The sequence below is a fragment of the Lagopus muta genome, chromosome 22 (genome assembly GCF_023343835.1).
Source record: "Lagopus muta isolate bLagMut1 chromosome 22, bLagMut1 primary, whole genome shotgun sequence".
NCBI classification, from domain to species: domain Eukaryota; kingdom Metazoa; phylum Chordata; class Aves; order Galliformes; family Phasianidae; genus Lagopus; species Lagopus muta.
In genome coordinates, this window is record NC_064454.1 from 2,435,230 (window position 1) to 2,458,599 (window position 23,370).

Genomic DNA, 23,370 nt, shown 5'->3' on the forward strand with positions numbered 1-23,370 from the left:
GCTCCAATGTCTCATAACAAGCTCCACAGTCCCATCAGAAGGAAAGACAGATCCAGAGCCTTTTTCCAACTCCTTCCAAAGTTTCCTACGTTCACCAAAGCTACCCACATCTGGGAAAGCCCCCAAGAGGTGCTCCCCCATTTTAGGGCTCCAGAAGAACCTCAAGCAAACATTCCCTCCGGCAGATCTCAGCATCTCACTAAGAGATGCTGACAGATGCTTTCAAATCAATTTTTTCCTCATTTCAAATACTCAAATTTAAGGCTGAGAGCCTCAAAAGATAAAGAGATGGCAGGAAGAGATAAGCATCAGAACAGCATCCCTATTCAGAAAGCCTCAAACAAGATTGAAGGGCAAAAGGTAGCAGATCCAACAGAGATGATGTGAGCGTGGCCATTTCAGCACGGTGGATGAACTAAAAAAAGGAAGATTAAGATCCACCAACACAGGAACGCTATGCAACAGTCCAGGAGCTTAAGCATGACGTGTCCACACCTCAGAATCTTGCACTCACATCAGAAGTGCAAGCATTAGTGGCTATAAGCACTTTTGAAGGGCTCTGGAAGGAGCTGTGGCCAGCGCAGCATCCTGACCCACAGCCTTTGAGCATATGTGCAAAGAGACTTCAGCAGAGACTTCACAGGAAATGAAAAGATATGCATTTGAGATTCTGAATTTTCCACGAAAAACAGAGCCAACAGAACAACTCAAAACTACACTGAGCTTGCATGAAGGACTCTGAACACAGCAGCAGCCCTTCCCTTGAGGAGCCATTTTCAAGCTGGGTGTGTAATTCATTTCCACCTGCTCAACACGTCCAGATCCACAAGGTCATCTCTTACAGGTTGCTGTGCTTGTCCCTGCTGCTTTCTGCTCCAAACCCTGTTTGTCTCTTGTGAACCATTTTGTTCCCACAAGTTTACAGAACATCGAAACCAAATCGTCACAAAACAAGGCCAGATATTTCCATTCGACCTTTGCAACAACTGTAGGAAGAGGCACCCTGAAGACCCACAGCCTGGTGCCACATCTCAGACAGATACTTACGGGGACTCCAAACTCTTCCTGCAGTGGGTTATCGAGAGAGGAGGGTCTGGAAGAGAATAAAAGGGGAAAGAAGAGAGAACGCTGAGGAGGCGCAACAAGACAGAGAGACACACAGACAACATCACAACCACAAAGAAAACACTCAACAAGAGGCCAAGTTTTCATTGCTGCTGTACTTTAATGGTTGCTGACAACAAACAGCTCCCGTCACAGATTCCTATCAGTCCTGCTGCCGCAATTTCACACGCTAGAGGCAAAGGAGCTGATTCCCCTGCCCTCTCTAGCGCCCCAGCTGCCTGAAAAGATGGTGGCTTCCCTACCAGGTGCTCCTGTAAGGTGGCTGCAGGCCCAGCTTTAGGGAAGGAAAATGATGGAGTCTCCTTCTTGGGGTCTTCTCTAGCCTAGCACAGCCATTGGACACCACCAAGCAGAGCCAAGCGGCCGCAGAGCCCATTGCTGGGGGGGCCCTGGGGAGGGCAATGGTCCCCCTCAGCCAAGGGGAGATCCCAGCCCTAACCCCCAAGCTCTAAGAGCTGTCACCACGTGAGATTGTGCCCTCAGAAATCCCAGGCCTCTGTGCCGCCTCGTCACCCACCCTTCCTGTCCCACTCCCGAACTCAGGCGCTTTCAGGCACAGCCGGGGGATGAAGTCAGGGCTTCACCTGAAGACGCGCAGGGGTGGAAGAAGAGACAAGACAGGGAAGAACATTACCACCACGACACAGGCAGGATAGAGGACAGAAACAACAAGAGGACAGATAGGACGAGCAGAGAAGCACGCCGGGGCCAAGCTCACCTTTCTTGCGCTTCAGTTTGCGTTTGCGTTGCTTGTTGACAAAGCAGGCGGCGAGTGTGCTGAAGAGGATGGCAGCAGCCAGGAAGCAGATGGTGGCAACGATGCCAGCCAGCACCGGGCGGGCTAAACCTTCGTCCGTCAGGTCGGGCTGAGGGAATACGTCTGGGGAAAAAGAGGAACCATCAGGTGATAGACAGAGACACACGCATCCTGCCTGCGGGATCAACAGTCTGAAGGGCAGTGCTGCCTTCATGCAAGACAGCTCACTTGTTCCTGGAATGATAACCTTGAAGGAAAGACCCTGCCCTATATCCAGCCCATGTGGGAAAACCAGGCAGTGCTGCTGCAGGCCAAGTGATGCAGAAATGTCACGCAAAAGAGACCATTTTCTCCAATGATGGATACCTAGGGGAGACGTGCTCCCACCACACAAATCCATATTTATTTGCCCAAGTAGGCTGTGGATGCCCCATCCCTGGAGGCGTTCATGGCCACGCTGGATGTGGCTCTGGGCAGCCTGGTCCAGTAGAAGGAGACCCTGCATATAGGAGGGGGGTTGAAACTAGATGATTATTGTGATCCTTTTCAACCTAGGCCATTCTATGATTCTATGATCTATGCACAAATGAACACAGCTGCACCAAACCTGCAGTTATCTACTGTTGTAATAACCCACTGCAGCTCAGGCTGTAGCAACACCAAGTATTTTCCCCAGTGTGTGAATACAGCATATCTCAGCTCTTCAATGAAAACTGGGCTGGAACCAGCACCCACGCCTCTGAACCCTCATTACAACACTTCACTAACCAGGAGCAAATTTGAACCACCACCAGAGCTTAGCTGCAGCTATTTGCAGATGCAAGAGCAGTTTATCAAATCCTGCACACGCCAGTGCTCCTGCCACACATCCACACACAGGGTCAGCGCACATTTGCCTGCTGGGAGCAGCAGCTCTGAGCTGCAGACAGCACCCAGGAGGGTCGGGACGCACGCATGCCCCATGGCTGCAGCTGCGTTCGTGCCCCATGTGCTGTCAAACCCTATCAGAAACACTGGGCAAGAGGAGAGCAGCAGCACTGGGAGGACAGAGAAGCAGGCTGCAGGCTCCCTGCATCGCGCCAGCACCACTTGGGGGCAGAGAGAGACTGCTTCATTCCTGCACGCAGCCCAACTGGGCGGCTCCTCAGCTTTTTCCAGGAAAACCACACCAGCAGGGTTCACTGCATCCTCTGCCTCCTGCAGACCTCCCCCTTCCCATCGCCATCACCTGCCCAGCCCTGGCTGGAGGAGCGCTCCTCCGAGCTGCACTGGGGTGCAGGGGGCACACTGCAGTGTGTAGCAATCTCCTATTTCAAAGCTCTGCTGCTTTTCCCCCCCGCCGCCCCAGACACCGCACTGCAGTGCTGCATTTCCCTCTCTGCACCCTTCATTTCCATTTCCAGGCTGCGCAGTGCTGGGCTCAGGGCTTTGTTCTCAGGGCACCCCACAGAGCAGCAAGGACCAAGAAGGGCACTTTGACCTTGCCTGCTCCCAGCACTGCTGCTCTGAAGACAACACAAGGGAGCAGAGTGGCCCAGCTCTCAAATTCACCTTCGGCTGTGGAAAGCACCAACACAGCATCAGCCAATACACTGCTATGCTGCTTTAAAGACTAATGCTTTCTGTGATCAGAGAGACAGCAGCTGTGCTGGGACACTAATCCTAACCCAGCTCACAGCCAAGGTTGCAAGCAAACGCACAAAAGCAGTTGCTCCAGCCAGCGCTGCTATAGTAATGCACCCCACCAGAGCAGCACTGCAGAGTGCAGATGCTCCCAAAGCAGCCATGCAAAGGGAGGGAGAAGGAAGCAGCAGTCCTTACCTGTACTGGACACACCAGCAACGTTACTGGGTTCGCTGATGAGATCTTGCATGACTGCCAGGACCCGGAACTCATACCAAGTGTCCTGAAACACCAAACACATCAATCAGCCCTGCGAAGGAAACGAGTCACCCTGAAAAGCTTCCAGGGCAGTCCCTCCCTGTTCACCTGGGACAAGTCCTTGGCAAAGAACTCGCTCTCGGTCCCAAGGATGGCATCGTCCAGGATCTCCCACCTCTCCCCAATGCGGAACTCCATGACGTAGCGGTCAATCGGAAAGCTGTGGTTAGCAGGAGGAAGCCACGACAGGAGGACGCCTTGCTGTGTCCGGTTGGCTGTTAGGCACCTCGGTGGGGTAACCAACACCAGAGGCTCTGGAGTTGTTACAGGGAATGCTGCAGACAGAGGAGATGGACCTTTGAGATGGGGTCAGGGGAAGCACAGCAGATGCTCTCCTCTCTGAGGTTATGGCCATGATCTCTCCCCTTGCATTTTGGGGCAGCGGCTCCTCGTGCCTCTGCACACAGCCATGACATATGGGTCTGCACAAGAGCAGCGTGCCGGGATCCCTCCCACATGCTGGCATCAGCAGCAGACAGAGCATCACTGCAGCAGCAGCTCCCCACCTCACAGCAGGTCAGGACATATCTCAGACACGTGCTCTCTCATCCCAGAGACAGAAAATCAGCTTTCCAAAAAGGGGTGGACTAAAGATACAAGGACGGGGAAAAGGGGCACAGCATCAGAAAGCCTCCTCCTCTCTCGACCTATTTCTGAGACAGCCCCAAGGCTGGTACCCAGCTCAAAGCCCTTTGTGAGAGCTCCAGCTCTGAGCCGCACGCAAGTGATTCTATGCTCTATTAATAACTCCTGCCCCAAGCTGAACTTCAGGAAGACATGGAAGGTGAGCAGGACCACAGTACCATTCCCCTGAGCTGCCTTAGGACAAGCTTTTGGGAGCCTCAAGTCCACAAGTTCCATCCAGGACACTCCACAAACACCTCCTTTGCAGCTGGAAACTAATGCTGAACATTACCACCTCCAGGCAGAGGACACAGCCTATGCAAAGGGCCATTTCCCCTCCTCTGCAGACCTCCTGAAACCCTCTTTGCCCTCCTCCCACTGTTCTCGGGGAGGACCTACCTAGAGTGTTCACAGTGACCACCTCACTGAAGGAGCTGGTGCCCAGCTTGTTCTGAGCCAAGACACTGAACTGGTATGCGGTCTCCGGTTCCAGTGTATCCACCAGTAGCCAACTGGAACCAGCTGGCACAGGAAGAGACAGCCAGTCATGGGGGCCAAACTGGGCTCTCTTCATCCTGCCAAGAGAGAAGGGAGCATCTTCAGGAATGCACCTTTGACTGGGAGAACCAAAGATGCTGCATTAACTTCTTGAGTGATAATGGAGCTTTCCCGAGAGATGGTTTGGTTTGGCAGCAGCAACGTGCATGGATGTGGTGCTGACACTTGCCACCCAAAAGCTGGCTCAGGGTCAGCGTGCACCAGGACCTGGAGTGCTGTCCCATCGCATCACAGTCACTGCCATCACCACCTTGCACCCCACACCCTGACAGCAGGGTGGCGACAAACAGAAGCAAAGCCAGCAGCCCTGCTCTAAGGATTACCTCCATCACATCCCCGAAGCAAAGAAGCAAGTTGGCTGAGGTTATTTTTATGTTTGTTTGTTTTGTTTTTAAACTTTGAGTGCTGCCAAAGTGACAAGGCCCTGTTCTCATTCATACCCTGACAGCCCCCAAGCCAGAGCTAAGCTTCCCATCAGCTGTATCCTTGTACATACAATCCCATAAGGGAGGCGGTTAGCTAAATCCTCATTTTTGCCCATTTTGTGGGTTTAACCCCAAAATCCAGGGCGCATAAAGCACAGTCACCACAGCATCCATCTCCAATTCACTGCTACCAACAGGAGTGTCATGGTGAAAGAGACCAATGTCTCAAAGCAGCATCTTTGTGCTGCAATGATATTGCAAATATTGCTGAACTCCACGCATGCACTAGAGATGCTCTAGGGAGTCCCAGCCCTCAGCTGCAGGTTTCTGTTGTGCTCACAGAGGATTTAGAAAGGATCACTGCAGAAGCTCTGTTCTGCAGATATGTGAGCTGTCGGTGCGCTGCCAGGTAAACCCATCTGGAGCAAAGCCGAGCAATGCTGCTGTAAAGGGAGCAAAAGGGAAGGCAGGAGGAGCAGCAGCAAGCCATGGAAACAAGCAGCTCAGCAGAGCTCTGTGCACGTGCAGAGTGCCTAGAGCAAACCCAGCTGCAGGCAGGAAAGCCCCAAAATCACAGCAACTCCAGTGGAGACCCCAGCTCCCACGCCATAGGAGTTGGATGGAGTGCAGCTGCGTGGGGCTCTCCCTCCTTCTCCAACTCCCTACTGCCCCCCTGCATTAAATTTCTTAACGCCCTTCCCTGCCTCTGGCTGCTCTCATTTCGTGGGGGGGTCTGGAGAAAAACAGGGCTGGGCAGGCAGCCAGCAGCTGCCACCTCCCTGCAAGGTGAGACACGTCTCAAGAGCGAGGAGGTCAGATCAGTCCTTCCCAAGGACGTTTTCAGAGGCAGCTACGCAAGGTCTGCGCTGCTACATCCACTCCTGTTTGCCTTCCTCATTTTTCTCTTCCACTCATTCAATTCCTTCTTCCTCTCTCCTGCCCTTTGTCTCCTGACACAATTATCCAACCCCACTGTGCGAGCGTAGAGACCGTCCTCAGTTTAGAGCAGAGCAGAACTCATTATGAGCAGCATCTCTCCAATCTCCACTCTATCAGCAGACCCCATCCGGGCAAATTAAGGAAAGGAAGGAAAGAAAGGCTGAAGAAGTGGGGGAGGACATCAACATCAGCCTGTGAAAGGGCCCTCTTCACATTTCAAAGTGTGGCTCTTAGAAGAGAAGGACAACAGTAAGTGCAGAGCCCAGAGAAAAGCCTGACCTCACTGCAGACACATTTTGCCCTCTCTTGCCTCGGGGTGGGGGGCCAGCAGAGCCAGCCTCATTGTGAGGAGGCTGAATGTATCCTTTGCTTTGGGTACCAGCAGCTCAGGGAGTAAAGTCTCCCAGACAGCATCTCACCGTCACTGGTCTCAAGCTAAACTGGGATTTAACAGCCCCCAGGGATCACACAGAGGAGGGAGAGATCGTTTCTGCTTAGTCACATTTCTTCAGGATGCACTCTCTAAAGATTGCATTTTCCATCCTCTCCATGGCTGCTAAGCTTCATAAACAGTTTATCTTGAAATTAGATGCCAGAGGCAAAGTTACATGAATGCAAAGCGTCTCCCCATGTAAGCAGACTAAAATGTGCTGGGGCAGACAGATGTACTGGCTAGCACAAGAGAGAAAGGAAACACTGCAGACCTACAGCCCTCCACAGCACTTCTGTTGCTGGTCTCTCCAATGTGCTGGGTGGCATTGCAGTGCCCCACAAGCAGATCCCCTGCACCCAGCAAGAGCAGAGAAAAGCTGCAGAGAACAGCCAGGGCCACCTCCATCCTCCCCATCCCTCCCACCCCAGGGTATAGATTTGCACTGGGGCTCTACCCTGCATCACAGTGCAACCCAAGCAATGTCCCCACTCTCCCACCAGCCCATCCCTTCCCCCCCCCCCCCAGCACAGCCCCGCTGCTCAAAGCTGGGCTCAGCTAGGAAGAAAAAGAAGCAGAGAGCAAAGCATGCCAGGATGACTCACAGAGGGCCGTACCAAACTGAGAAAGTCTGCTCATATCCACCGTCGTAGCCGGGCTCCCAGGAGACATTGGCAGAGGTCATGGCAACCACAACATGCACGCTGGTAGGGGCATGAGGGCTTGTGCCTGCAGGGAGAGAGATGGGCTGCAGCAGGAGCAGTGGCACGGCTGCAATTCCCAGCACTAACACAGCCCACTGCTCCTGGTGTGGATTTGCTTCCAGCCATGACACAAAGAGACTCCGCCTGCACAAAGCAAAGGCTTTCCTATCTAGAATGTCTGCTAGAAATACCAGCAGCATGTGGCCAAAATAAAAGAGCAGAAAACACAGCACCACTGGCAGCTGGAATTAAAGGGAGACATCGCTTTCCATGGGAAGCATCCCGTGCCACGCTCAGCACGCTGCTGGGCGCACCCCAGGAATGTGTCCCTGTGCCACCAGCCATCCCCGAGGCCCCATCCCCTGCCCCTACCTACAACTGTAAGGTGAGTGCTGGCAGTAATGCTTGCGACGACGTTGGTGGCGATGCACTCCCACTCGCCATGGTCGTCCTTGCCAAGGGAGCGGATCTGCAGGGTGCCGCCGGGCAGCGTGTTGTGCTTGCTCCTGCTGGGCTTCCCTACCTTGGGCAAGGAGCAAGGGGAGCATGGCAAAGAGAGAAAACCACGATTCAGAAGCACGTCAAGCCAGGCAAGGCAGCAACGCGATGACTGAGCTATCTGCAAGGCCTATGGGGCACCACCAGGCGCTAGCGAGGGCTCCCATCTCTCTGCTTGCTGCAGTCTCTCTGCTTTCAGTACAACCTGGCTCAGTAACTCAGGAGACACGCAAAACAGAGGCTGATATTCCCAACTCATACGTAAGTCTAAAGGCCTGAAAACAAGTCTTACAGACACCGAACCCTTCACAAGAACTCAGCGTGGCTCCTCCAGCATCCGAAGCTGAAATTGTCACCGCTGTGGAGGATGAGGCACTGAGTGTCCCCACAAACACTCTCTGAGGTGGGTGTCTGCCCCAGGAGATTCACAGCAGCCTCTCCTGCTCCACTCAGTCCCAGCCAGTGGCAGAGACTTCAGCAGAAGGCAGCCTGGGGACATGGGAGGATGGCGTGCATGGAGGTGCCTGGCAGCTCTCAAGCCAAGCGGAAGGATGCCTCTTCAAACAACTTGTGTTTATGCCCATTATCCAAAGCTCCACAAATCCCATGTTGCTCTGAGCTCTCTTCTGCTATTCTTCATGCATGGATCCCACTGATGGGCTCCAGGGACCTGCAGCAGGAGCATGGTGGGTTACTAGTGCCCAGCCCAGGTCTTTTGCAGTCCTCCAGGAGAAGGAGGTCAGCCCTCAAGGGCTGGTGGGCAGCAAGAGAGCTTACTTCTTTCACTGAGAACCTCTGCTCAGCCCAATTCAGTCCTAGATGATGTCAGGGGAGGAAAAGCCCAAAGTTGCGTTGTGAGGAAGAGGGTCAGAAAGCACAAAAGTATTGTGAAATAAACCTAAATAAGAAGGGGATGGGGAAGGAAGATAAAATAAGTTGGATAAGATGACTAAAGAGCCAGCAAGTTTTAGGTAGGCCCCTCAAAAGCAGTACAAGTTACAGTCCTCCTAGTGCTGGTGTAACTTGGTGAATAGATCCAGCATCTCACTCACAGGGCAATGAAGGGATCCCCCTGAGAAGGGCTGGGAGGGGACAGGAGATGATCCTGTCAGCTGGGCAGTGGCTTCCCTACGGGAGCAGCAAAGTTGGGAAGCAAAGGGAAAGGGAGACAGGAAAGCCCTGGTGACATCACACCTGGCCCTGCAAAAGGGAACATCCTCAGATTGCCACGTCCAGTCCAGCAGGATCAAAACAAGCTACTTTCCACGGTCTTCCAACTCCCAGGGCAGCAAAGCAGCCACTGGTGGGTCCAGGCCCTTGCCAAAACTTAGCCAAGCCCAGGGCAGAGCCCCCGGACCCGCTGTGGTGGCACAATCCCCTCCTGCTGCAGGAGGTCTGTGCTGCAGGATCAGTGTCACCGATGCCAGCCTCGTGTTGGGCCGGGAGGGTCCTGAGAGCAGCATCAGCGAGGAACAGGGAGCCAGGGTGGGAGCAGAGCTCAGCTTTGCAGATGCTGCTGAGAAGGTTTCCCAGTATTAAGTACTCGATGGCCACAAGCTGGGCTTCCCCCACCCACCTGCGGGACAGGACGGCAGTGGCTCAGCCCAAAGCGAAGCAGCTGTACCTGCAGTTTGTTCTTACCGGGACAGAGTGTGGCTTCTCTGTCTGCAATATTCACCAAAAGCCAAAGGCACTGCAGATTTGTCTGGCAGGCCGGGTACCTTTCTCCAGGCGATGATAGGAAAGGGGTCTCCCGCAGCAGCACAAGGAATCAACAGCTCCCTCCCTGCCTCCTGTCTGTACTCCCAGCCTGGTAGCACCGTGAAATAGGGGGGGTCCTGCAGCCAAGGGAAAAGGCAAGGAGCTTGAGCCCACACAAAGAACTGCCACATGTCAGCAGCCCTGTGCCACCAAACCCTCCCAAAACGAGAACCATCAGCAGTTTGGATGAGGTGAAGGCAGCAGAAAGCGTGTGCTGAGGAGGCTTTATGGTACACTAAATTACACACACACACACACAGAAGTTTTCTCTGAAAAGACACAGTGCTATGATGCCTTGTTTAAATTTTAAGGAGGCAAACAGGAAAAAACCACCCACGTCACATCAGGTATCAGCCTGATTTCATCAGCTCCACAGCCATCTCGCTGGATGTGCGTACACACGAGGTTTGCTAAGCTGCATTGCATGAGCCTCAGCAATAACACAACTCACCACCACCGTTTGCAGGCATGTGTCTTTTTGTTCAGAGAACAAAGAGCAGCGGCTCCTATCCCAGCAGCACTGGTGACTCCAGCAGAGCCTGGCGTGCATTGGGCTGAGCACGCAGCAGAAGCACGTGGAGCTTCTCTACAGCTTAAATCAGCTTTTCATTAAAATTCTCTGCAAATCTAAAGCTGGGTCAGCAAGTCTGAATCTTCCGTTGGCAAAAATGGCCCCTCTCAGGGCCATGAATGAAGTGCTCAACTTATCCCGGTCCAGCACTGTTAAAACTCAGTGCTAGGCACCAACACATATTTGGGCCTGGGCTGCCCCACTAATCTACACCCATTAACAAATCACTGCAGTCAGACTTCAGCCTTTCTTTGCACTGAACTCTTGCAATTTCTGCAGCAAACTTGCAGAGCAGCTGATCATTGCCCAAGTCCTGCTGCATGGCTGCAAACTTAAAGAATGCTTGATGGATGAGTGTTGGCAATGCCTATTTGGCATTTGAAGATGCTTAGCAGCACAGGTAGGCATCCCCAGCTCACCTTGCCAGCTCCAGCACAGCCTAAAATAGCAGTGGCAATGCAGCAGCACAGGCTTTGTGCATGCCAACAACACTGACAGCAGCAGGCTTTGCCCAATCTTGTGCCAAAATTGCAGCTGCACAGTGGTATTTCCAGCTGCAGTAGGCAGGGAGCGCTCAGAATGGGTTTTGCTGTCCCCCTCATTGCATGAGTGCTTATGAGGTCCTGCCCTCGCCTTTCTCAGGTAAGGAACAAAGCTCACAGCAAAAGGCAATAGGTTTGAGCAAGCTGAGTCACACAGGTGGAAAAGCAGACACATCAGTGGGCACCCAGCAGTGCCCAGCATCCCACACCCAGCCAAAGTGCTGGCTGCAAGGCCAGGGCTGCACTATGCACCTTACCTTCAGTACCAGTCGGGCAGGGGGAGACTGGCCCATCGTACCCAGGGCGTTATAAGGCACACAGGTGTAAGTGCCGAGAGCATCTTCGGTTGCCTCCTCAATTCGGATCGACCCATCTTCCAGCAGGTTCCAGCCAGAGTACTGTGGTGGTGAGAAAGAGGGGTTTGATGCATCCTACGCACACAACTGCTTATGTTTCCCTTCAGCCAAGCCCAACACCTAAGCCCAGGGGTGCCTGGTGTGTCTCCTGGAGATTCCCAAATCGCTTTCAAGCGTCCAGTTCCATTCCTAAAGTCCAACCAATCTCCAAGCCACCTCCTCAACTGCAGAGAGAGGAAACGCAGGCAAGATCAGCTTGTCTGCACACAGTCCTCTCACTGCGAGGAAACCCCCATCTCAGCCTTGCTCTAGCCCTCTTTTCTAGCTAATGAAGAGAAATCACTGGGTCTTAGAATCACTCAGGTTGGAAAAGACCTCTCAGCTCCCCAAGCCTACTCATCCCACCACGCCACTGACCACGTCTCTCAGCGCCCCACAGCTCTGGAACATCTCCAAGGACATTGAGGCCACTGCTCCCTGGGCAGCTGTGCAGTGCAGCATCACTCCTTTCGATGAGAAATGCTTCCTAATACCCAAACCAGATCCTTCACAGCTTCGTTGCCCTTCTCTATACGCACACATCCCAGGGTGTGATTCACCCCTTGCAGCCGTGGATGCTTCAGCTCAGTCAAAGAAAAGCTGTCTCCTGGAAGCGCTTCTCTCTCTGAGGACTACGAGAGCAGCCTGGGTGAGTAGTCCTCAACACAGCCAACAGCCCTGGAGACACCTAAAATTAGGTGAGACAAATCCTACCCACGGAGTCTGAATCCCTGCCAGCATCTCGCTGCTCCCTGTCCTTCCCTGGGAAGGATTTCCAGCTCTGAGCACACAGATGACACATATTTATCTCGTTGCTGCTCTCCCCCTCACAGACAATCAGGCTTCTTCAAGTAACCCAAAGGACTCACGGACAGTCTGTCATACCCCAGATGAAACAGACAGGCTCAGTGATCTTCGTAGGTCCATTCCAACTATTGTCAAACATGTGCCTACAGGCACTGAGGTTGCCTTTTCCTTTGAGCACTCTCCTGTTGGGCATTTATTAAACAGAAAGCCTCCTGTGTCACAGGCTGGAGTCATTCCAGGACCCAGCTCCCAACCTTTTGTTAACTGGGGAGACCAGGAGTCTCCACTCAGGCTCCTGTGTCCCCACCAGAGGGAAATGCAGCTAAGCAATAGGGACACCAAAGACTGGTGGCACCAAGGAGCCCACATCAACAGCGAGCTTAAACCAAATAAAAACGTCCAATCGTTAATATTTAAACAAAAAAAAATTAAAACACGAAGTGTTTTCCTTAAATATTTAATGGCTCAGAACATCAAACAATGATTAAAGGATGACGGAGACTTGTTAAAAGGGTCTTTTAACCATTAGCTGCCCTTGGAAGAACACAGAGCCATCAAAAGGTCATTGGAGAGGGCTGGGAGACAGACAGCACGTCTGCAGGCACCTGAATTAACTCAGAGCAAAGCTGCTGATAAGGTAAAGCAGCACCATCCATCCTGTCCAAGGCAAGGACACGCCACGCAGGGACAGCAGCCACCCTGTTCCCTGCCACCCTTCCCTGGCTGCTCACCTTCTCGATGCGCAGGGGTCGGCCATCCTTGTTCCACTTGACCAGCGTGACCGGGGGCTCTGCCTCCACGGGGCAGCGGATGTAACCGTGGATCCCGATGGGAATGTAGATGATGGGGGGCATGTTCACCACACGGGCAGGATCTGGGATAGCAGCAGCAGCATGTCAGTGTTGGGAAGGAGCCCATCAGCCCAGCCACCACCCAGCTCTTGAGGATCACACTGCTTTTGTGATGAGTACAAAACCCAAATGCTCCCTCCAGCTCCCACAAGCTGTTATCTCCACGCTTGCTACACACTCAAAATCCATTCTAATACCCAGCATTTCTGTGAGGCTTTGCTTGCACCCAGAGCGCTCCTACCTGGAGCTCATTAAAAGCTGCATCTAAAACGAAATGCTAAATGCATCTGCTTGGCACATCCAGACCGACTTGCTCCATCAGCACAGCCTCAGCCTGCAGGACACACACAAGGTGACACATGCATCAAGCAAGGCACCCACCCTCCCTACAGCTCACTTTGCACGCCAAGAGGAAAAGGCTGCAGGCAAGTCTGCAGGCATCTGCCAAGGGGACAACACCATTCCTGCTGTTTATATAGGAAACAACTCCAGCACAACAACTCCAGAACCTTTAACCACACCAAGTGCAGCACCCCGGAGCACAGCACAGACCTGCTGTCCAGAGCTGTTTACCTCCTGTTTGTTTGCACTCACAGCCTGTGCCTAATTGCTGCTGGCTTGCGTGGAAAAATCAGCCACCTCCACCCTTCCAAATGGGATGCAAACGCTTAAAATATGCCTCCAAGCTCCCCACGTTTCACCACCCACACGGGAAGGCGTCTCGCAATCCTCGAGTCTAGAACGTGTCATTAACAGCACTTCTAAGAGCTTTTTAATTAAGTGCGAGTGGGTTGGAGAGAACCTAGACTTTCTTTAATAAGAAGCTTTTTTTTTTTTTAAAAAAAAAAAGAAGTTACTTTAATAGGAAGAGCGAGTATTTCTACAATCTTGTCTAGACACCAGCAGCACGAGGTTACGGGAAAATCCTAGCAGGGCTTACGCTGCATGAAGAGACGAAATCGTTTTTGGGGTGCAGAAATGCAAAGTGGGCAAAACGTGCAGAGCCAAAGCCTGGCACGAGAATCCAGATCCTTCTCCTTGCTGCTTTCTTAGGGCAAAAGGAACCAAGCTTGGGTGCAAGCAACCCCAGCAGCACAGAGCTGCGCACATGAGAGCTCCCCAAAACCAGGCACTGCCACAATAACCCAGCTTACACAGCAGTGCATATGGGACTCGCTTTATCCCCCCGCCTTTAACTTGACCTCTTCAGAAATGCAATCAAGGGGTTGGAGACAGTAATGGGATCGAGAGGCTCTGCCAGGCGCTGGCTGTGCTCCAGTCTGGGTCAGCACAAGCCCTGTGCCAGCTCTGTGTGCACCCTGCTCCTCTGGGCACGCCATACGGCAGCACACATCGGGCTCTCCCATTGCAGGGCATTTACCAGCAGCAGGGCTGCAGACACAAGCTGTAAGGCCATTGGGAACCGTGCTTCAAGCCCAGTTTGCTCGAGCCTATCTTTCATTATAGAATAAAATCGCTACAGTCTTTTACAGCAGAGCAATACCACAATTGCAAAGCGTAGCAATTTGGACCATTACTGTCAAATGCCATAGGACGCTCGTGGCACACTACCCATTAAAGCAGGGGGAGCCTGAAAGAACAGGCGTGGGCAGCAATGCTCCTTTCAGAGCTGTTCTGCGTTTGTTTAGATCAGTTACTGCCTGAAACTACTCCATGCACAGCTAACAAATTCACAGAAATCCACGCAACCTATGATAAATACTTAGAAAATACAAGCGGGTATTTGGTGTTAAAAGCTCTGATTTGGTGTTTCTGTGCCCAAGCAATGAGAACAGCAATCGGGAGCACCCACGGGAGCAGCAGCAAGAGGAGATAAACCACTTTTCAGGAAGGCAAGCATTGATCCCACTTAGGGGTGGCACCCAGGACACCCCACCAGCACACAGAGATGCTCTCAGCCTTGTGCAGAAGCATAAGACCAGCCCTAATGGTGCAAGATTTGGAGCATGGGCACCCTGGGGACACCCCCCCCCCCATGCACAGCAGGAAGCAGGCACCTCACAGCATCCCTTAGGGTTCACTGCACTCACACTGCACCGTCAGGTAGGCGGAGGCAGACGGCGAGCGGCCCAGGCTGTTGCTGGGGATACAGGTGTATTTTCCAGCATCTTCTGGCTTCACCCGGAAAATGATCAGCGTGCCATCAATCAGGATCCGCACCCTCAGCTTCAGGTCACTGCAAGAGAAGAGAGGGGAGAAAAGCTGCAGGAGGAGCACGGATGGAAACGGCGATGCCAGGAGTGAGGGAGCAAAGAGAGCGCCAGCGTGGGATGCGTTGCAAACTCACTTCTTGAAGTAGACATTCTCCTCCTCCCAGTACCACAGGTAGGTGAGGTTCCCGGGATACGCCTCGGCCTGGCAGGTGAACAGTGCATCCTGAGAGATGTTCACTGTGATGTTCTCCGGAGGGGAAACGATGAAGGGAGGTCCTGGGGGAGGAGAGCATCACCCCTATGGGACCAGGCTGGGGCCGGTCTCCATCACCCCCATAGGGACCAAGCTGGGGCCCGTCTCCCTGCAAACACATCCTCCTGGCCACGCCAGGACCCCCCAGCTCCTCTCTCTGCCAAAAGTTGTTGACCTAATTAAAGACTTAACTAATAAAGAGGAGCAGGAGGCAGGCCATGTATCACTGCTCTCTGACAAGGTGCTTTGTGACATTCTCAATCTTTCCCTGCTTTCCAAACAAAACCGAGCTGCAATCAGGGCCCGGCTGCTAATCGGCACAGCTGCTTCATTGAGATGACAGGGTGGCCACTGGAGTGCCCCAATTAAATGGATTTCTGCCCTACAAACGGGATGCAGATCCTCACTGGCAATTCACATCAGCCCTGGTGTTAATAGGACCCCAACCCAAACATCTCCCACTGCAATGCACAGGGGAGGAGGTACATATTGGTGCTGCCTGGGATCCCAGCCTGACCCTAACCCTGCTCTCTGTGCCACCAATGAGCTGGCAGCCCCAATATCATTTATATGCCTGGGGTTTGGGCTCCACTTCCTCCTTTGTTTATTTATTGATGGTGTTTTTAATGGAAGGCTGCAGGTAGGGGGTGGCAGCATGCTGTGGCCAAGCTGTGCCACAGACTAACCCTGGTTCTTGCCATACCATGGGGACAGGGCTGGGATCTTCCCAGGGACAACTGGGGACACACAGGGATGTCCCAGCTCCCAAAGCCTCCTGGGGACCCTGAGGACACTCACCTTGGACCAGCAGACGTGTGGTGTGCACAGCCTCCCCCTGGATGCTGTATGCCCGGCAGGTGTAGGCACCTCTGTCCTCCCGACTGACAGAAAGCACCGTCAGGCTGCCATCACTGACCTGTGGGCAACCAGAGGGGATCACAGAGCATGTGGGGACCACACAGAGCCCACCAGCAGGATGCTCACTCTCTCCCTGCACCCCCAAAGCCAACAAGAGGGCAACGGATGGGATTTGAGGCTGCCGGTAGAGCCGGCTGAGAAATGGGTTTCCCCGCTCTGCAAGATATTAATAAACCAACACACACGTCTCTGCTCGACGCCAAGGGGGAAAAAATAATAATAAAAAAAAAAAAGCAAAAAAAAAGCCTTGCAATGTATTCATCTCTCACAATGTATTCATCTCTTGCAGGAGTGATTGACGCACAGCAGACTCTAAACTGCTCCACTCCTGCCAAGCGTTTCCCAACAACAGTGCTGCACTCTGCACGGAGCTCAGTGGGCATCCCAGTCCCGGGGGCACTGCTTGGCGTCCCTGCAGGCTGTGGGACCATGAGAAGCTTCCCATTCCTCCCCCCACCCTTCTCAATGGTCACAGTGCAGCCGTGACCCCCAGCCTCCTGCCCCTGGTGCTGCCTGGCAGCCGTGGCCTGGCTGAGGATGTGCAGAGGATGGATGGGGACTTTCACTCCCATAGGCTGCAGCATCCCCCCCCCGCCAGCGAGCGCCGTGCTCCCAGGCAGCCTCCCTCCCCGCCGCTCATTCTGCCTCATCCTTCTATTTCAATTAGTAACAAATGATTCCTAATTACTCTCATTAGTGCCTGCGCTGATTCCAATGCCTGATTTACCAATTATGGCTCGGATGGAATCTCTGCCCGGGAGAGGAGTGGGAGCCTATGGGATGGGAAACAGGGCTGGGGGAGCCCCCCCTGCACAAATCATTTGATTTCACCCCATTGCAGCCACCACATCCCCAGGTCCCAGCCCTCACCCTCTCCTGGGGAAAGGGAGCAGCACAGCCCCCAGCAGCCCAGGCATCACAACCCCCCCCCACCCCCATTCCCACTGCTGGGAAGCAGGGAAATGTGCTGAGACAGCAAGACTGGCTCCAGCCACCGCATGCACTATCATCCATCTCATCTCTGCTGCAGGGACACATGGTGGGGATCCTCATGGCACCCACCTGGTACTTGGGGCCAGCGGCCAGCAGCTCGCCCTCTCGCAGCCAGGTGACGATGGGCTTGGGGTTGCCGAATGCCATGCAGGTCAGGGTGATGCTGCTGCCCTCCTTTGCCTCCACGTACTGCGGTGGTGTCTCCGTGAAGGTGGGGGGTGCTGGGGAGGGAGCAGAGTGCTGTCACCCTCCCCATCCCACACTGTCATGCAGAGGCACAGGGACAGAGGTGGGGACACCCTGTGAACCCTTTCTCCCCAGGAAAGGGGCAGGCAGCACCCAAAGGCTAACAGGGCTGAAGCTGCAAGGACAGCAATGTCACAGCACTACATGGAAGGCCAGAATCCCTCCAGGTACACCCCATGGCACTCTTTCCTCCTCAGCACAGCACAGCTTTCCCCCTCGCTTCCCATCACGCATTAACTCGCTATTGTCAAAACAGAAGAAAACACCGCAGTGCAGATCGAAAGACTCCTTTCTGACTAAAGAGGTTGGCAGGATTACAGCCCGCCCCTAATTACCAGCAGTTGTTAAAGCCCACTTTCGAGGAAGACAGGTTGGCAATTTAATCTGCTTGGGGGGAAAAAAAAAAAAAAAAGAAAAAAAAAGAAAAGAAAAGTATTATATTTTATTTCTATCTTCCCCAATGAAAATTAAGCATTCTAATGTGCAAGGTGAAAGCCACGGCCCTCCCCCTGAAAGCAGCTCCTCGACCCTGCAGAATTACAGTTATTATTTTGTTATTAGGGCCTTGTGCTGCAGAAAACACGAAGAGCAGCACAAGGATGGGGAAAGCATATGGGGTCACCTCACCCTGCTCAGCCCCACGGCGTGCTGGCAGCACCCAGCAGCTCCCATTCACCCCAGTGCCCTCTGTGCTGGGAAATGGGCTCACACCAGCAGGTGGTGACCAGCCAGTTCAGCTGGGAGTTGAGGCACAGCCCAATGGCATTTCCCAAGTGCTTTACAGGGTCCGTGCACGCTGCATGGTGCAGATGGAGCACACACCATCCTCCTCCTGCATCCCCGCACAGCCTGAGCTCCACCAGCCATTGCACACGCCTTCCTCCCATCTCACCCTGCGCTCCTCCTCCTCCTCCTCCCTCCCTCCTTCCTTCCCAGCCTCTCCAAGCTCATTAGAGGACAGCAGCTCATCCAGCATCGCATGGATGGAAGGAGGCAGCGGGCAGGGACACAACCACCGCGCCCCATGCCCTGCTCCTGCTCGTTAATTGGGCTCAATTAGGCAGCTCTGCACCGTGCCACGGCCCTCCTGGAGGTGCCATAAGTGGCTCAAGGTCAGGCAGGAGCCTCAGCCCCTCTGCAGCACAGCGTCCTGCCTCCCAGAGCTAAAAATAAAGACGGCTCCTGACGTGGAAAACGACAAATTGCTAATTAGTTGAACACTCAGCACTAATAAAATGGAAAGCGGGGAGCGGGGGGGGGGGGGGAAGTCATTGGAGTCAATCTGAATTTCAAGAAAACAAAGATTTGGTTTTCTGATTTGTTTGTGAAGAGGAGGTGCGGGCCCTGCCCTGTCTTCTTCATGTCTCGCCTTTCAACAAGCATTGTGTAATTAAATGGTGTGAATAGTAATAAAAGTTTGTCCCTGTTGCGAGTGATGTCCCTGCTTGAAGTCAGTCTGGACGGTTTTTTTTGTCGGTTAAAGATGCAGACAGGATCTAAGTCCAGCATCAAAGGGAACCTGGCCCAGCCCCACAGCAACTCTGCATCTGGCACGGCCACACCTGAGCCCTCTGCCCTCCCCGGTCAAAACATCATCCTGCAGAACAGCCTCAATGCGTGGCTTTGACAGGGACCTGGCCCCTGCTCCTGGCATTGCTGCCCAGGCCATCTGCAGCTCCCCGGGGTTGGGCACCTGCCCCATTGCCCTCTGCCAAGTGCCAGCCCCAGCAACCTGCATGCTCAGGCTTTGCCAAATCTGGAGGGTGGCTGTCCATCAGTGTCACCTATCAGAACTACAAAACCATGCACAGAATCACACCCTGCAGCCCAGCCTGAAACACTGACTCCAGTGCTGCAGGGATTCACGTGGAGGGAGGTGGCAGACAGACAGGGACTGGTTTTGACCCCACATCTCAGTGCAACAGCGACCCTGTCCTCCTGGTGCACGCAACACCCAAAGCACACACACCTCTATCCCATCACCACCTCTGTCCACTCATGCACACCATGCTCCCAGCACAGCTGTGTTCCCCAAGCATGCAACCTCCTGCTGCATCCTATGCCACGGTTCCATGCTGAGACAGAGGAGCAGCGCTGGGCTGGATGTGGCACCACCACACCCCAACACTGCACTGCTGGGACTCACCATTGACCGTCAGGTGCACCCAGCTGCCGTTGTGGAAGGTGTCGTACTGCTGGTCCAGCATCAGCACTTTGCACTCATACCAGCCCTGGTCCTCGGAGCGCACCTGCTCAATGCGCAGGGATGCCTTGTCGTGCAGGCTGGCCCTGCCTGTGGGGAGAGCACAGCCCATCAGTTTTATGACCCCAGACCCTCCCACCTCGTTCTAATTGCCCCCAGCATGCTGAACCCCACCAATGCATCCTCACAGGAGACGCCTCAGCCTCCTGCATACCCGAGGTCCCCATGGTGATGGTGCATCGCGATGGGTCCACCCCCACTGTGCCACCAGCCCAGGGAGCCTTCAGAAGCACCTCCAGACACACGGGGAAGGTGACACAACAGTGTGCAGCCACGTGGCTCTGCTGGAAATGCCACATATGCCTGGCCACCAGTGGAGGGAGATGTCCCCAGAGGGGACCGAACTGCTGCCTCGCTCCCCTGAGCTTCCCCGGGATCACAGCTGCTCTGGGGCGCAGCAGCAGCCGCTGCCACCACGCATCACCCTGAGTTTCTCTGCCTCGGTTGCTCCCGTCCCACGCAGCCCAGCTGGCTTCCTAGTGCTGCTGCTTAATTAAAACCAACTGGGTGGAAAGAAAGCGATGAGAGAGAGAGCGCACGCGGCTGCCGATGGTGGAGCAGATTGAGCGGAGCCGCACGCACCCCGGAGGAAACGGCGAGCTCCCATCCTCACCTGCATACCCCGGGTCGACATGGGGAGGGTAAAACCCAAACTTGATGAAGATGGGGATGGGGACACCGAACTTGAACCATTCCACCACATAGGGAGGCGGCTGTCCCGTCAGCGGGTGGATGACGTCGCATCCCAGGATCACGCTCTCGCCAGCGCGAGCGGTCACAAACTCGGGTTCCTCCCTTGAGCCGAGGGCACCTGCAAGAGGATGAAGGCAGAATTGGGGACTTTGGGATGGGGAACCAGGAAGCTCAACCCTGCTGCACACCACTGTGCTGACAGTGAGGCTGGATGGAGATGCCAAGCGCCAACCCCAAGAGTCGGACCACACCAAAATCAGAAGCCAAGCGAGCTCAGCAAGCAGCACTGAGCACCCGCAGCCCTGGGATGGCCAAGTCTGAGTGGCCAAGTCCCCATCCTCAGGTGTCACCAAGAGCCCCAGGCTTGAAACCCAGCTGCAACCTGTGGGTCAGGCCTGGCACCCTGCTCCTCACCCTGTCCGCTGCAATTAAAACCTCTTTGCTCCCAATGAAGGTGCTGCTCCACCCTGGCGACAGCCTGTTATCATCCTATGCTTTTCATCAGCATCCTCAGCACGGCTTTCACAAAGGGAGACGGGCACCCAGGGCAGGGAGGTGCCTGCTCCCAAGTTACTGCTCGCCTTTCCCACACTGTAAGCCCTGCAGAACAGCAGCTCAGTGCCTTTGTGGTGAGAAAGCACCAGCACAACCAGCATGTGGGAAGGGAACTGCTCTAGATGGGCTTCCAGAGCTCTCCACTATCCCCAAAAAATCAGTACGGAAGGGATGGAGGGGGGGCCTGATGCAGCGTGGGGCTATGCAGCAGCTCCACACACCAGCCTTCCTGCAGCACTGCAGGCTGGGGATTCCCAAAAGCACAGATGTGGGGTTTAACCCTACCTATGAGCACAGACTCCAGCACATCATAGCAGGGACCCCTCGATCCTACAGGCAGCCGCCCATCCATGGCTGCTGCCCGCTCCCGGGTAAGCTCGGGGAGGGATGCTCGGGGAGGGATGCTCGGGGAGGCACGTTCCCACTCCTCCGCGCTGCTCTTCGGGGCCGCCGGTGATTGGCGGCGAATGACATCACCGCTTCCCCGCCGCGGGAGCCGAGCATCACCGGCTATTTTTGGCTCTGGCACAAGCGTGCACCGGTGAGAGACCCGCGCCGTGCATCCATCCGTCCCTCCCTCCCTCCCTCCCTCCACCCGGCATCCCGGGGCTCTGCCAGCCCAAACCTGCTCTGTGCCACAGAGCAAGGCAACCCCCATCAAGCCAGACATCACTGCTTCCTTCAGCACTGGATTACGGCTGGGAATGGGAAGGGCTGCGAGCAGAGAGGAGGGTGAAAGCACCACAATGCGAGGAGAGCGCATGGAGGAAAGCTTTGCTGCATTGCACTGCTACTGAGGTTTCTGCATGGCCCCATCGGGGTAGGGAAGAGTGGGGCCACTGCGATTGCTTTGCACCACCCTGGTGGCACTCGCACCTCCAGGGCCCTGTTAGCACTGCATTGCTGATGAGCCCAGGCGTTTGCACCCTGTCAGCAGTGACGGCGGCAGCTCTGCCCCCATGGTGAGGAGCTGCAAGGAGCCATCTCAGCCCCAAAAGCATGCCCACGACCTCACCAGCACTCCCCGCTCCCCATGCCAAGCCCTGGGTTTGCTCCCATGCACACAGCTGTGGCAGAGGGATGGCTTTCAGGGCAGCACTGGGACGTGGCCAAGCTCCTAGCAGGAAGGGACACAGCACTGGGAGCAGTGGGATTTCCCCCCGGCTGCCCGCAGCCCCCCTGCGCAGAGCAGGGACAGCAGCTGTCACGTGCAGCTCAAGAGCATCCAAGGACAACGCTGGCCCAGCCTCCCCAGCACAGGCTGCTGTCTCGCCCCAGCGGGTCCCCAGCACCCCGCCAGGCACTGCATCGCCCGTGACCTTCCAAGGGACACCCCTCCTGCTTCCACACAGGACAGAGCCTCCCCACCACTCCCTCACCAAATCTCTCTGCTCCCAGCTCCATCCCCCTGCACTCCTCCTGCCCCAGGGGATGGGATGCCGGTTTTCAGCTTCCAGAAGCCCGACAGAGAGTGGATGGTGCTGTAAGGCAGAGCACTGCTATGCACCCCCATGCCAAGGGGAAGGGCTCTGGGGGACCTCCTGGTGCCACAATAGAAGTCACTTGCTCCTGGGCACTCATCTGTCCCCAGAGGTGACCCCAGCGACTCCTAATTCCTGGACAGACCCAGCACTGACCCTCCACCCGCAGCCACTGTGCCAGAATGCACACAGAGGAAAATAGGTCAGTGCTGGCAGTGCTGTGCCGGGGTCTCCTCTTCTGGCATATGACCACGTGCAGCAAGGCTGCCAATGGGCCACGTGGGCAGAGAGCCCCCAGCCAAGCAGCTTCCCCACCCCAGGGATGAAGCTCAAGGATGGACACCCAGGAACACCCCCACAATCTCATGTTCCCAGGTGCAGAGGGGAATGGGGACAGCACCCGGCTCTCCACTCATCAGGAAGCACCAGGGCTGCCCCATCTCAGCCTGCAAACCCAGCCCTGGTGCCGCTCCTGACCCTACTACATGCAGGTTTCCCTTCCAGTCCCAGCTCCTGAAAGCATATCAATAATGGAGACTGCAGCTTTCCATTAAAAGAAGTGTTTCCCACCCTCACATTTGTGAAGAAATGCTTGAAAACAACCCGCAGACGCCAGAAGAAACAGAGCACAAATAGAAAGGGTATTTTTAAACGCACTTGATTTTCCCAGCCAAGTTCAGGGGGGATTCGAGACACAACCTGGGGCTTTGAGACCTGGGTCAAAGGAGAGAGCCACAGCAGGGATGCAAACCCCAAATGCCCCCACGATGCAGCAGCTCACAGCGAGCTGGGGATGCTCTGTAAAGAAAAGCACACAATCAACAGGCTTCATCATCAGAGCAGATCCAGGAAAAATAAAGGCACAC

The 23,370-nt window shown here is 54.7% G+C and overlaps 1 protein-coding gene across 10 annotated transcripts in view; it reads right to left on the reverse strand.

Annotated features, from left to right (window-relative positions):
• IGSF9B (immunoglobulin superfamily member 9B) overlaps positions 1-23,370 on the reverse strand; it is a 58,157-nt gene that overhangs the window by 18,798 nt on the left and 15,989 nt on the right. For 9 of the 10 annotated variants that reach the window (XR_007380894.1, XR_007380895.1, XR_007380893.1 and 6 more), the window contains exons 2-17: positions 20,389-20,586; positions 19,659-19,805; positions 17,336-17,487; positions 16,154-16,271; positions 15,237-15,378; positions 14,980-15,125; positions 12,809-12,951; positions 11,133-11,273; positions 9,723-9,839; positions 7,876-8,026; positions 7,405-7,528; positions 4,847-5,022; positions 3,872-4,098; positions 3,704-3,788; positions 1,844-2,005; positions 1,048-1,093 (exon numbers count right to left, since the gene is read on the reverse strand). Coding sequence is in view for 7 of the 10 variants with exons in the window: in XM_048968207.1 (XP_048824164.1) it covers positions 1,048-1,093; positions 1,844-2,005; positions 3,704-3,788; positions 3,872-4,098; positions 4,847-5,022; positions 7,405-7,528; positions 7,876-8,026; positions 9,723-9,839; positions 11,133-11,273; positions 12,809-12,951; positions 14,980-15,125; positions 15,237-15,378; positions 16,154-16,271; positions 17,336-17,487; positions 19,659-19,805; positions 20,389-20,586 (2,275 nt within the window). In the remaining 3 variants the exon portion in view is untranslated. The remainder of the gene's footprint in view (positions 1-1,047; positions 1,094-1,843; positions 2,006-3,703; positions 3,789-3,871; positions 4,099-4,846; positions 5,023-7,404; positions 7,529-7,875; positions 8,027-9,722; positions 9,840-11,132; positions 11,274-12,808; positions 12,952-14,979; positions 15,126-15,236; positions 15,379-16,153; positions 16,272-17,335; positions 17,488-19,658; positions 19,806-20,388; positions 20,587-23,370) is intronic. The other variant, XM_048968206.1, reaches the window with a different exon arrangement.